This window comes from Heloderma suspectum, chromosome 2 (genome assembly GCF_057233095.1).
Source record: "Heloderma suspectum isolate Gila_16-S chromosome 2, 16-S_ref, whole genome shotgun sequence".
NCBI classification, from domain to species: domain Eukaryota; kingdom Metazoa; phylum Chordata; class Lepidosauria; order Squamata; family Helodermatidae; genus Heloderma; species Heloderma suspectum.
Genome location: NC_139459.1, coordinates 188,683,606 through 188,698,541, shown reverse-complemented (window position 1 = coordinate 188,698,541; position 14,936 = coordinate 188,683,606). Strand labels below are relative to the sequence as shown.

The 14,936-nt window shown below is 45.1% G+C and overlaps 1 protein-coding gene across 5 annotated transcripts in view; it reads left to right on the top strand.

Annotated features, from left to right (window-relative positions):
• The window catches only part of POU6F1 (POU class 6 homeobox 1), a 55,670-nt gene that overhangs the window by 18,950 nt on the left and 21,784 nt on the right, over positions 1 to 14,936 (top strand). For all 5 annotated transcript variants that reach the window (XM_084836863.1, XM_084836865.1, XM_084836862.1 and 2 more), the window contains 3 exons: positions 6,374 to 6,466; positions 11,916 to 12,120; positions 14,666 to 14,787. In XM_084836863.1, the coding sequence (XP_084692989.1) occupies positions 6,419 to 6,466; positions 11,916 to 12,120; positions 14,666 to 14,787 (375 nt within the window). In that variant the 5' untranslated portion in view covers positions 6,374 to 6,418. The remainder of the gene's footprint in view (positions 1 to 6,373; positions 6,467 to 11,915; positions 12,121 to 14,665; positions 14,788 to 14,936) is intronic.

Sequence of the window (14,936 nt, the reverse complement as noted above, 5' to 3'; positions counted from 1 at the left end):
GGCAGACACAGCGGTTTCTTCCACTATTGAAGAATTTCACGAGGAGGTCATGGCGCTCCTGTTCTGTGGGCTGGGGAAAATACCACATTTTTTTGCGTTTGGGGAAAACACGAGATAAGCTGGGGGAAATTGCGGGAGGCGCCTCGGACGTTAACAGCGTCATGTAAAGAGCCCACAAACATCTGAGAGAGGGCCATCTCGATAGCAGGATGAAATCGCCGTGTGATGAACCTCTTGGAGTCTAGCACTCTGGCAGTCTGTATTCCCTTGGTGGACCTGCTGGCATCTTGGGCGAGGAAGGGAACTCAGGCTCTTTGGCAATTGACGAGGCGGATCCTTGGAGGGCTTGCAGTGGGCACACACTGCGCACCCGCCTGCCATTACAGTAGCTGGAGGTGAGGGTGGGAACTGATGCAGTTGCCACCACCAGAAGTGGAGGAGGATAATGTTTGTGCAGGCCAAGTACTGAGGACATGCATCTGTGCAGGCCTGCAGCCGCTTGAGCAGGCTGATATGTCATCCACCCAGTTTCTGAATAACAGATTTGTACCAGTGAAACTCTGTAAACCTCTGGAGCATAACATCTGCAGCCCCTGTATCACACACAATCACAATACAATCAGACATTGCATTTAATATCACTGTAATTGTTTTTGATATAATTTTAATTGTTTTTGTATGATATGGTTAGCTGCTTTGAGCTTCCTTTTAAAATAAAAAGTGGGGTAGAAATGGATGCTGCTGCTGCTGCTGCTGATCAAACATGTAATAATTTTGTAATGTCTGTAGCAGCCCAAAGTGATATACATATGCCTTGTAATAAACGTGTGTGTGCATGTCTGGGGCATGAAATAGATGACTCTAATTAATTAAAATAAAATAAGATTGCATTCTTCTGAATTAATGGGTGATCTGAATTTTCCTTTCTCATCACGTATAGTTGTTACAGGATAAGCATCTCTGTGCACCATTGCTTTGCTATCCTTCCTCTTCATCCCAAAGCCACTTAAAGATCAACTCATGTGGGTACTTCAAAGGGAAACAGTAGCAAGGTTGTTCTTAAAACACACTTCCCTGCTTAAGCCATCCAACACTGGTAGATATCCTTCATGAAATAGATGGAAGATGTAAAGATGGGGCAGAGAGAGCTGACATGCATATTTTAATGGTTTTCCTCAAGCGGCTGACAGTTGAACTAAGTGAGCCTTGAGGGGCATTGCACTGCAGTTTTATAGATTCAGATGGTATATACAGCTGCACATCCAGGTCCCAGTTCTTACAAACAGCAGATGAGATGGTACAATTGTTTCTGCATTATACTGCTTTGAACTGCAGGTATGGAATTCTCTATATTAAAAATAATAATTCCTTACACATCAGAAACTAGAAGAATGTCAGCCATACACACAGAACAGGAAACTGTGATCTGAGAAAAGTACTAAGAGCATCATAATCAATAAAGACTATCTGATCTTGAGCTGGACAGGGATAACAGGAGAAAGAGCGGCCAGCTGGAGAATGACACAACGTCGTGACAAGACATAGAATCATAGGGTTGGAAGGGGCCTACAAGACCATCGAGTCCAACCCCCTGCTCAGTGCAGGAAGCCTGATTCCCAGGCGGTCTCCATATTTCTAAAATATGAGTTTTCGGAAAACTGGAAAAGGGGCTAATGAAAGCCATTCTAGTTTGGAAGTCAGAAGAAACTCAGACCATATGACCTTACTGATAGCTAGCTCTGCCCTTATGAACTCAAAGTAATGTCTTCAGTATTTTGACAAGTTCGATGGTTGGAACTTGTGGACTCCTGTGTAATCGCATAAATAATGCCTTCCTGCATGCATCAAGTAGATTTGAATGTCATCCAGGCATGCTAGGTAAGTGCATCACACAGACATGCCTTATAAAAAATGCATAATACTCTTACAAAGGCAATTACCTTTCCACAGGGCAGTAAAGGGATAGTACGTGACCCAAGCTAATGAAAAACTTTAAGAGGAATTTGTTTACTTCTCTCAACAAGTACACCAGCGGTATTTCCACCCCCACCTCCCTACCCCCAAAACTAATTGGGGCTGAGAAGAAACCCCCCCAATCCAAAACAGATTTAAGAAGAAATGTGGATGATAACAAAGAAGAAACTGCCTGAATTGATGCTTTATGTGCCCCAGGTGGTAAGATGTCTTTAGAGATCTAAGAACGCTGCAGAAATTTTGTGGATCAGCTCACATGATCAACTTTTGCCTGCTTTGACCATAACTATGAGGTACCAAATCAGTCTTGCATGATCACATTCCTTCTTCTGGGGAATTTCATAATCCTTTCAGCTAACATAATCCTTGCTGCTTGACAGGGCACATGTAGTGGGATATAGTCCTTTATTGTCTTGCCTAGATGTTCCAGGAAATGTGGCCCTGGATAAGCTGGTCCCTGTACATCAGTTCTCAAATCTTGTAATAGTGAGCCACTCCAAGCGGAGAGGAAAACCTTATTCAGCCTCACTCAAAGCAGCAGGCACCATAGTCCTATGGTGGAAGCATCCAGTCCTTGGTAGGCGATTCGTTGGACGAACCTCTTTGGAAACACGCTTTTTAGGTGATCTGCCCCAGTCTTCCTAGAGCTGCTGGGACCAAAAAGACCCTTAAGGTGATGATTGCTGCCATCACTTGACCCTGCATGATTTCCCACCTTGGGGATTTTTGTAAGTGCAGCAAAACCCAACAGTACTGCAGCTCCAACCAGTAGTTCACTGCCCCCTGTAGCATCACTGAATCAGGAAAGTGGCCCTTTTGCCTGATCCTATTCTCTAGTGAAGGGACAGGCAATAGGTGCCAAATCCGGCTCCAGAAGCAAGAATGGGCTTCAACTACCCTGATATTTGCTGGGAAACAAACTCACAGAATCTCAAAAGAATTCCTGACATGCCTTGCTGACAAACCTCCTCTTCCAAAAGATGGAGGAAGGACCAAAGGGATCAGCTGTCCTTGACTTGATTTTAACCCATAGGGAAGAGTTGGACAATGAGATTAAAGTAGCAGGAACATTGAGGGCAAGAGACCATGTAATTCTGGAATTCATAATCATATGGAAAGCAAAAGATGAGCATACTCAAACATGTACCTTGGATTTCAGGAAAGCTAATTTTAATAAACTCAGATAATTTAATAAGCTCAGATTCTATTGCTAGATATATTCATGGGGAAAGGAACCCAACTCAGGTAGGAGTTCGTGAAGGAAGAGTTACTAAAGGCAAAATCACAAAATTCCAATGAGAGAGAAAATGTAAGATATCTAAAAAAGCCAATGTGGCTACACAAAAAGCTTCACGAGAAGCTGACAATAAAAAGGAAAAGTAGAAGATTTATTTATTATTTAATAGATTTATATACTACTGTCCGTATTTGATAATATCTCTACGCAGCTGACAAGAAAATTAAAATCATTAAAATAATTATGATATGCATTAAAATACAAGTAAAGTACATAATTGTTAAAATATTTACATAAAACATTAATAAAAACGTTAAAACCAATTAAAAGCACTACAACATAGAATTACAAACAAACAGACTGTGCAGCACACTCACTCAGGGAAGACCTGGGTAAAGAAATGGGCCTTTAGTTGGTGTCTAAAGCATGCTAAAGTTGGTGTCTCCTAAATACCGTATGGAAGGAAGGACCAGCAACCAAAAACTAGTACAAATGTGTAGCCCAGACTTGTAGAGATAGTGTCAGGAAAACTGAGGCTCAGAATAAGTGGAGGCTGGTGAGGGATGCTAAGAGCAACAAAAAGGGTATTGCCAAGTATATTCAAAGGAAGAGGAAAGAAATGGTCAGCCTGCTGCTCAGTAAGGATGGTGACTGAAATGTTGACAAGATGGTCAGCAGTGAGATGGCAGCTGAAAAAAGACGAATGTGATTTTAGGCTGATCTTAGAGCCTTCATTTTCAAGCAATGGGAAATAATAGTTCCATTTTTTTCTGCACTAGTTGGACCTTTTCTGGAATACTGCATCCAGTTTTAGTCGCTGCATTTTAAGAATGGCATAGACATATTGGAATAAGTCCAGAAGAAGGCAACAAAAATGGTCAGGATTATGGAAAACAAGTCCTGTAAGGAAAGGAAGGAACTCGTTATGTTCAGCCTGGATAAAAGAAGACTGGGAGGGAAGAGGATAGCAGTCTTCAAATATCCAAAGAGCTGCCACATATAAGAGGGCAAAGACTTGTTCTCTGCTACTTCAGAATGGTTGTGCTACAGGAGGGTTGATTTCAGGTAGACATTAGGAGAAAGTTCTTAATGGTAAGAGTAATTCGACAATGGAGCCAATCACTGGGGCGGGAGGGGGGGTGTCCCTCATTGGAGGTCTTCAAGAAGAGGCATCTGTTGGGAATTCGATAGCTCTGGATTTCCTGCATTGAGCAGGAGGTTGGACTAGGTGGCTTACAAGGCCCCTTCTAACTCTTATGAATCTGTGAGGCTTTCTGTCTCGGCCCAAACATGGCCCCCTATTCCAAAGTCACGCCCCCCGCCCTTTTATTTCTGCCATTTTCTGTTGAGCTAAGACACAGGAGGAAGGTTCTTTAATCCCGGCCCTTCCAGTTTGATGAGCAATAGAGGCTCTGTCAGAATTCCATCCCCAAACACCCCATTCACCTCAGCTGCTTACTCCTGTGCATGCCAAGTTGACCCAAGTTAATAGAGGGCAGAAACTGGGATATTTTGCCAAGGCCTCTGTTGCTGTTTACACTGGAGATGAGAGGGCTAAAGAGCCCTTTGTGTCTCAGAGTTTTGAGGGCTCAGAATATGGGAAGGGCTCTGTCAAAGTTGTTGCTAGTGAGGAAGAAGATACTGAAGAGCCCTTTTTCTATCTTCGGCTCATGAAAAAAAGGCATTTTAGTTTTTTAACTGCTTGTAATGCGCCCAGAGAACATTAATTAATGGGCCAATTAGAAATGTATTAAATAAAATAAAAATAATAAATGAGGAAGTAATTTGGCAAGTGGAAGTAAAGGTTGTTGGCACTTCGGCTCATGATAAGGTGTCCGTGTGCCCTATTTTACAAAGGACAGTCCTCTATTGGAAGGGCTGCCAGAGGACAGTCCTCTATTGGAAGGCGTTGTCCATTTGAAGCGCTGTCTAGTCCAAGTCTAGTTTAAAGATAAAGAGCCCCAGGAAGGCAGAACAGGGATGGGCCTTGAAGTTGCCTGGCAACACTTAGCAGCAGACTTGGGCAGCAGACGAGTCACCTGGTCACAGTCTTCCTCAGTGTGGTGAGATGTATTGTACTTCTATTTAAATTATAGCAGTTCTTTCTAAATTTGCATCTGCACATATAAATTGGCATATGTGCTTTTTTTTGTTTTTTTACAAATATGTGTTCTCTTTTTTGGTGATGGTTAAGTGTCTAGCCTATCCATGATCAATTCAAAATGTGGCCGTGGTTAACAATTGACAAGGGGTTTGGGGTTTAAGCAAAATTTAAACACACACACCAGTTGGGCCTTGTGGTATTATACCATGTTTTAAGAAACCCCAAAGGAAGGAAGAACTGCATGGGTATGCAAACATCAGCTGGCTGCCTTAGTGCTCTTCAGTCCACATTGGAAGACTACTAATCCACCTGATACGGGCCTTAGGGCCCTTCCCCCCCAGGTGCTTCATTCAGGGAGGAAGTAGGGCCACCACTGCTCCCCAACTATATATCAATGTGACTCAGCAGCCAGCCAGCCAGCCAGCCAGCCAACCAACCAACCAACCAGGCTCTTATGTCCCTGGTGAATGTAGGGCTAGCTCTGCTGTGCTACTCAGCATCTTTTAAGCACTAGCTGTGTTCTAGATGCTGTACACAGGACATAAAAACATGACATGGGTCTCTGCCCAGAGAGCTTACAATCTGCAACAGATGGTGACGACGAGGAATGGAAAAGGGAGACTTGTGATTCAAGGCTGGCTCTGCCATACAGGCAGGCAAGGCAGCCATCTGGGATGGCCAAGTCAAAGGTGGCCACCATGCTGGAAGCATTGTGAGTGTCAGGATTCTGTGTGTGAACTCAGAGTATGCCTCAGAATATCCTGTGATGATGTAGGGAGTCAGTTCTTCCAGCTAGAGGAACAAAAACTCATGAGCTGCCCTGCAAGGATTGAAAAGTTTATCATAAGGTTGAGTTGGGGGAGGGCAGAGTCTGATGACAATGGAGCAGCCAGGTAAAGTGAGATTTGGGAGGTATAAGAAAAGCTTTGCTAGGTCTTGAGGAACTATATAGCGCTTGCAATAAGATGTGTAGTTCTCAGCGGTGTCAGTGGGGACCAGTAAACGTTCCCAGTTTACTAATCGCTGCCCCGTGATGTTTGTGTCTCTTGCTTTTGCAGTATGTGACACATCAGAGGCTGCCCCACATCCTCCATCAGTCAGTCATGGACACTGTGCCCCCACAGGAAGCCTCCCTGACAGTGAATGAGCAGGTATGTGCCTTTTCCACACCCCTGTGTCCCAGGGATCCTGTGGCCGGGAGGTGCAGCTGATGGCCCAGTGGAGCCATGGGAGCAGGATTTTGTAAAAATGGCCACCACCAGGCCAAGCTATATGTAGTCTGGGAGATTGGTGATTGATCTCCTGATATACCCAAGATGGACAGGTCATGGTGGAGAGTTCTGACAAAATGTGGTCCACTGGAGAAGGAAATGGCAACCCAGTCCAGTATTCTTGCCAAGAAAACCCCATGGAACATATCACAAGGCTAAAAGATACGACGCTGGAAGATGAGCCCCTCAGGTCGGAAGGTGTCCAATATACTACTGGGGAAGAGCAGAGGGTATTTCCAAGTAGCGCCAGAAAGAGTTGAAGCGGCTGGGCCAAAGCCGAAAGGACACTCAGCTGTGGATGTGTCTGGTGGTGAAAAGAAAGTCCGATGCTGTAAAGAACAATATTGTTTAGGAACCTGGAATGTAAGATAAGTGAATCAAGGTAAGCTGGAGGTGGTCAAACATGAGATGGCAAGATTGAACATCGACATCTTGGGAATCAGCGAACTAAAATGGACAAGCGTGGGTGAATTTAATTCAGGTGACCATTATATCTACTGCTGTGGGCAAGAATCCCTTAGAAGAAATGGAGTAGCACTCATAGTCAACAAAAGGGTGGGAAAAGCAGTACTGGGGTACAGTCTCAAAAATGATAGAATGATCTCAGTACGAATCCAAGGCAAACCATTCAACATCTCAGTAATTCAAGTCTATGCCCCAACCACTGAGGCCGAAGAAGCTGAGGTTGATCAGTTCTATGAAGACCTACAACACCTTCTAGAACTAACACAAAAAAAGATGTCCTCTTCATCATAGGGGATTGGAATGCTAAAGTAGGAAGTCAAGAAATCACCGGGATAACAGGCAAGCATGGCCTTGGTGTACAAAATGAAGCAGGACAAAGGCTAATAGAGTTTTGCCAAGAGAACACACTGATCATAGCAAACACTCTTTTCCAACAGCACAAGAGGCGACTCTACACATGGACATCACCAGATGGTCAATATCGAAATCAGATTGATTATGTCCTTTGCAGCCAAAGATGGAGAAGCTCCATACAGTCAGTAAAAACAAGACCTGGAGCTGACTGTGGCTCAGATCATGAGCTTCTTATGCAAAGTTTCGGCTTAAATTGAAGAACGTGGGGAAAACCACTAAACCATTCAGGTATGACCTAAATCATATCCCTTATAAATATACAGTGGAGGTGAGGAATACATTTAAGGGATTAGACCTGATAGACAGAGTGCCTGAGGAACTATGGACGGAGATCTGTAACATTGTTCAGGAGGCAGCAACGAAATCCATCCCAAAGAAAAAGAAATGCAAGAAAGCCAAGTGGCTGTCTGATGAGGCTTTACAAGTAGCTGAGGAAAGAAGGGAAGCGAAAAGCAAGGGAGAAAAGGGAAGATCTATCCAACTGAATGCAGATTTCCAGAGAATAGCAAGGAGAGACAAGAAGTCCTTCTTAAATGAACAATGCAAAGAAATCAAGGAAAACAGTAGAATGGAAAAGACTAGAGATCTCTTCAAGAAAATCGGAGATCTCAAGGGAACGTTTTGTGAAAAGACAGGCATGATAAAGGACAAAGAAGGCAGGGACCTAACAGAAGCAGATGAGATTAAGAAGAGGTGGAAAGAATACACAGAAGAACTATACAGGAAAGATCTTAATGTCCCTGATAGCCATGATATTGCGGTCACTGAACTTGAGCCGGACATCCTCGAGAGTGAAGTCAAGTGGGCCTTAGGAAGCATTAAACAACAAAGCTAGCGGAGATGACGGTATTCCAGCTGAGCTATTTAAAATCCTAAAAGATGATGCTGTTAAAATGCTGCACTCAATATGCCAACAAATTTGGAACACTCAACAGTGGCCACAAGACTGGAAAAGGTCAGTTTACATTCCAATTCCAAAGAAGGGCAACGCCAAAGAGTGTTCAAACTACCGTACAATTGCGCTCATTTCACATGCCAGCAAGGTTATGCTCAAAATCCTACAAGCTAGGCTTCAGCAGTATGCGAACCGAGAACTACCGGAAGTACAAGCTGGGTTTCGAAGAGGCAGAGGAACTAGAGATCAAATCGCCAGCATTTGCTGGATCATGGAGAAAGCAAGAGAATTCCAGAAAAACGTCTATTTCTGCTTCATTAACTACGCTAAAGCCTTTGATTGTGTGGATCACAACAAACTGTAGCAAATTCTGAAAGAGATGGGAGTACCAGACCACCTTACCTGTCTCCTGAGGAACCTGTACAAGGATCAAGAAGCAACAGTAAGAACCGGACATGGAACAACCGATTGGTTCAAAATTGGGAAAGGAGTACGACAAGGCTGTATATTGTCACCCTGCTTATTTAATTTATATGCAGAGTACATCATGAGAAACGCTGGGTTGGATGAATCACAGGTCGGAATTAAGATTGCTGGGAGAATTATCAACAACCTCCGATATGCAGACGATACCACCCTAATGGCAGAAAGCGAAGAGGATCTAAAGAGCCTCTTGTTGAGGGTGAAAGAAGAAAGTGCAAAAGCTGGTTTGAAACTCAGCATTAAAAAAACTAAGATCATGGCATCTGGCCCTATCACTTCCTGGCATATAGAAGGGGAAGAAATGGAAGCAGTGACAGATTTTATTTTCTTGGGCTCCAAGATCACCACAGACAGTGACTGTAGCCATGAAAAAAAGACGCTTGCTCCTTGGGAGGAAAGCTATGGCAAACCTAGACAGCATAGTAAGAAGCAGAGACATCACCTTGCCGACAAAGGTTCGTATAATCAAAGCTATGGTTTTCCCAGTAGCAACGTATGGCTGTGAGAGCTGGACTATAAGGAAGGCTGAGCGCCGAAGAATCGATGTTTTCGAACTGTGGTGCTGGAGAAGGCTCTTACAAGTCCCCTGAACTGCAAGGAGGTCAAATCAGTCCATCCTAAAGGAAATCAACCCTGAGTGCTCATTGGAAGGACAGATACTGAAGCTGAAGCTCCAATATTTTGGCCACCTAATGCGAAGAGAAAACTCCCTGGAAAAGACCCTGATGCTGGGAAAGATTGAAGGCAAAAGGAGAAGGGGATGGCAGAGGATGAGATGGCTAGATAGCTTCACCGATGCAATGAATATGGACTTGAGCACACTCCAGGAGAGAGCGCAGGACAGGAAGGCCTGGCGTGCTATGGTCCATGGGGTCACGAAGAGTCGGACACGACTTAACGACTGAACAACAGCAAGGAATGCAGCTGCAGAGAATTTGGTCAGAACCTGGGAAGGAGGGGTGTTACTCCCCCTATCGTGTTTCCCTGTCAAATTCATGCAAACCTCAAGTTGCTCCTTGTCCTGTGGTTCTCCCCTGTAGGAGATCAATCACAGATTTCCCATACAGTGTATACAGTCAGGGCCAGAAATATTGGAACAAGGATAACAGTTTTGGCAGTTGGCCTCTGTATACCACCACATTGAAGTTGAAAGGAAACACACCCAGATGGGAGCCAAGTCAGGACTTTCAGCTGTAATTCAAGGGGTTTGGCAAAAGTGGGGCGCTAACCATTCAGGAAGGACAGCCAGTGGCTTACACACACCCCCATCGTTGGTGGCTCATAAGTAATGGAACGAATGGCTGACAAGCAGCTGCATGGCCAGGTGTGGCCTGTTTCCTGGGTACCCCATGATCAATCAAGCAGAGAAAAGGCCTGGAGCTGGTTCTGAGTGTTACATCTGCATTTGGTAGCTGTTCACTGGTACTCCCAACATGAGGTCCAGACAGGTGTCCATGAGAGTGAAGGAGGCCATCATTAGGCTGAGGAAACAACATAAACCCATCAGAGAGATAGCAAAAACAGTGGGAGTGGCCAACACAACAGTTTGGAACATCCTGAAAAAGAAGGAATTAACTGGCAAGCTCAGCAACAGCAAAAGGCCTGGAAGACCACAGAAGACAACTAAAGTGGATGACCGCACAATTCTGCTCACGGTGAAGAGGAACCCTTTCACAACATCTAGCCAGGTCAAGAACGCTCTTGCGGAGGTAGGCATGTCATTGTCAACATCTACAGTCAAGAGACGGCTTTATGAATGTAGATACAGAGGCTTCACAACAAGGTGCAAACCACTGGTAACAATCAAGAACAGAAAAGCCAGATTAGCCTTTGCCGGCAAACACCTAAAAAAGCCTGCCCAGTTCTGGAATAAGATTCTTTGGATTGATGAAACCAAGATTAACTTTACCAGAATGATGGGAAGAGAAAAAATATGGAGAAGGAAAGGAACAGCTCATGATCCAAAGCATACCACATCATTTGTCAAACCTGGTGGAGGCAATGTTATGGCATGGGCGTGTATGGCTGCCATTGGAACCGGATCACTGGTGTTTATTGATGACCTGACTGCTGAGAAAAGCAGCAGGATGAATTCTGAAGTGTATAGGGCTATACTTTCTGCTCAGATTCAGCCGAATGCTGCCAAACTGATAGGACGCTGCTTCATCTTGCAGATGGATAATGACCCAAAACATACAGCAAAAGCTACCCAAGAGATTCTCAAGGCAAAGAAGTGGGATGTTCTTCAATGGCCAAGTGAGTCACCTGATCTCAACCCAACAGAGCATGCTTTTCACTTCCTGAAGACAAGACTGAAGGCAGAAAGACCCACAAACAAGCAGCAGCTGAAGGCAGCTGCAGTGAAGGCCTGGCAAAGCATCTCGAGAGAGGAAACTCAGCAGTTGCTCATGTCCATGGATTCCAGACTTCAGGCAGTCATTGACTGCAAAGGATTTTCATCCCGGTATTAAAGATGACCCTTAAGTTTGAAATGATGCTGGTTTGTTCCATTACTTATGAGCCACCAATGATGGGGTGGGTGTGTATGCCACTGGCTGTCCTTCCTGAATGGTTAGTGCCCCACTTTTGTCAAACCCCTTGAATTACAGCTGAAAGTCCTGACTTGGCTCCCATCTGGGTGTGTTTCCTTTCAACTTCAATGTGGTGGTGTACAGAGGCCAGCTGCCAAAACCGTTATCCTTGTTCCAATATTTCTGGCCCTGACTGTATATAACGTATAGTATGGCTTATTTGCCCGCCATGCATGTTCTGTGGCCCACCATAGGAAGCTGCCTTATACTGAGTCAGATCATTGGTCCATCTAGCTCAGTACTGTCTACACTGATTGGCAGCAGCTATCCAGGGTTTCAAAACAGGAATCTTTCCCAGCCTTATCTGGAGATGCTGGGCATTGAACCTGGGACCTTTGGCATGCAAAGCAGATGTTCTGCCACTGAGCTATGGCTGTTTCCTGTTTGAGAATCTGTGGTCTAAATCATCCTGGTAGCTTCTCCTTGTGTTGAATGTTTGGGCCCACTCAAGTCCTTCTTACTCTTTGCTGTCTCTTCTCAGGTGATTGTGATGTCGGGTCATGAGACAATTAGGGTGCTGGAGGTGGGGGTGGATGCTCCGCTCCCAGTGGAGAATGAAGGGAAAACTCTGAAAACAACAACAGCAGCTGGAGGAGAGACTCCTGTGAGCTGCCCTCCAGAGTCCAACGAAACAAGACGGGAAGAGGTAGAGCAAAACTCAGAGAAGGCATGTGGAGAATCAGGTGGTAAGTGGCATTTTGTGTTCCATTTGTTTTCTACCCTCTATCCACCTGATGTCCCAAAGGTCTTTGTCAGAAAATAATAAGAAAAAGAAATGGGTTGGCTGTGTTGCACCAAGAGACTATTTCAAAAGAAATGTACCAGAAATAAGTCAATTAGGGAGAGCCCCATCGGCCTCTTGGGTGTTCCTTTGCAGTAAGATATATTCCTTGTTGAGAAAAAGTCCACATTCTCTTGGGTTGCTAAAAGTGTAAGACATGGTCGGGGAACCCTCAGACCATGATCCAGATCCAGAACCCAAGGGCTCAGAATCCAGACCACAGAGGTCTCCTCAGGCCACACGGCCACCTGATGAGGCTCTGTGGTCGGCCTCCTTGCATTTCCCTTCCTTGCTCCCAGTCAGCATCCCTCTCTTGCTCTCATTCCTCTCATGAGAAACAGAAATCACAACTTCCTACATTTGTATGAAAACTGACCATGGAGTATGGCAGCTGGAACGTCTAAAGAAGCTCTTGTCACCACTCTCGGTGGTCATGTGTTTTCCCTGCTGCCTGCCTGCCTGCTGGTCAGTGTCTCTGTCTTTCTTGAGCAAATAAGGAAGAGATGCTGACTGGCAGGCAAGCTGGCTTTGTTTCCATGTTGCATGCTGAGAAGGGGAACACATTTTTCAATGTGTGGCAGGAAAGCAAGTGAGTTGCCCATAGAGGAAAAGAATAGTATCTTCCCCTATGGGCAACTCACTTTGCTTCCCTGCTGCACACTGAAAAGGGGGAGGTCCAGCGAACAGAACAGAAATGGAGCAGTGTGTGTGTGAGAGAGAGAGAAAGAGAGAGAGAAAGAATGGGGTGTGTAGGTATGTATGTGTTGGCATCGCCACTTTAGACGTTGACCCCACCCACTGCTGGTATGCAGACCCTGACTACTTTCCCCTGAAGGTTCCCCACCCCTGAGTTAAGAGGTGTGAGAAAGCAATATTTCCCTAGCTGGTGAGGGAGTACAGAGCACGTGAAAACACAAGAGGGATGTCCTGCCTGGTGAGGGTTACTTGATTGGGGTGGAAACCCTGTTATTAACTCTCAGCTCTCAGATGTCAGAGGGGTTTTAGGCAAAGGGTGAGTAGTTGCACCAGCCAAAGTCCCTTGCTGACATACTTGCCTGTTGTCAGGTGCTCCATCCCTGGGCCTTTGCAAACCAGGCTGTGGCAACATCAGAGGGTTCAGGCAGCAGATTAACAGATGGGGCCAAGTCGCTGCAAAGTCTGTAGGTGGCAAAAAGCCAGAATAATTGCCCATAGGCAAAGGGCCGTGGTAAAGAAGGACATGTTGAGGAACTGATATGTGGGCAAATGCAGAAGGCAGCTGGCTAGGAGTGGGGGATAGTCTGGCAGGTGCCAAGGACAAGTCAAGCGGCTTCACTTGGCAAAAAGTTGCTCAGACTAGAGAACAGCAATGGGCCCTGCAAGTTATATAGGAGGAAGTGGAAGATGATTGGTTTCTTCGTGGTCAGCTGACTCCCCAACTAGGAAGATTCCCTCCAGAAGGTTCAACTAACTTGCCTGAAGTGCTGGCTTGTCCCCTTTTCTGAGGTCTGATTTGAATGTGACGCTGGATAGGCTATAGTAACTTGTCCATGTCGCATTCCTTAGAACTGGCATCACAATTAAGTTGGGCCCTCAGCTGTTCTGTGTGTAGTGTTAGCACCCAGGGATCCTTGGTCCTGACAAGTGCCATGTTCATTGTACAGGTACGCACTCTGCTACGTAAATAGCATTAAGAACAGGCATCTTGCAAATTCTGTGATCATGTGTCCTCCGTGTCAAAGCACACCATGTTCTCAAAGACCATTAGCAGTTCAACATTGACTAATAGGGACTTCCAGAGGGGTAGCCATGTTAATCTGCTGCAGGAAAAACAAATTCACACACAGAGACACATATACATCCCCCGCCCCCATAATCTCCCAATTTGAGGTTAATACTTCCTGCATCTGATGAAGTGGACAGTGTCCATGAAAGCTTATGCCAGAATACATTTGTTAGTCTGTAAGGTGCCACAAGACTCTTTGTTGTTAGCAGAGAATTGACACCCAGATTTATATAAAGAAGTCCACCTGATCGTTTGTCCAGATTTTGCAAGTGAGGAAATCTTGGACATCATGAATAAGCTCTATGAACTTCAGGTGGTAAGCTGGGGAAGATCTCTTCATCCTGAATGAACACAAAATGCAAGACCTCCAGGGCCAAAGTTGACATTACATGCAGATGCATGTATCATTTCCCACTGGTCCTTTTTAAACTGAAAAAGCTTCTTCCAGAGGGAGAATTCGGATTGGAGAAGTGGGGTAGGGGCTCGAGTGCTGACTTTACCCCGTCTGGTATTTTCCTACTCCACATTTCTCCCCCAATGGCTCTTCCTTCCATGGAGGATGCTTTCAAGCTCTGCCCACTAGTTATACATCCATCTTCCCACAGTAGTTTCCCAAACTTTGTTTGACATTCTCTGGATAAAATCTGAGTGGGTAAACAAAATAACTTGTTTCCTCCTTCTCAAGGTGAAGTAAAGACATTGCCTGAAATACCTCCTGCACCTATCCCAGGAGTCGTCCCCTTCAGCCAAGTGACAAGCCAGCAAACACAAACTCTGACTCCTGTCACGGTGCAAGCTGCACCACAGGTAATTACCCTACAGTTCTGTGTCGGGCATGTGGGAGGTAGTCTCTCAGCCACTAAACAGAGGAAATAGTGCATTCAATTTCTGCAGCTGGGTGGGAGTTTCTGGCAATGCCTTAGAGCAGCCAGAAGTGGGCACCATAATTACATAGA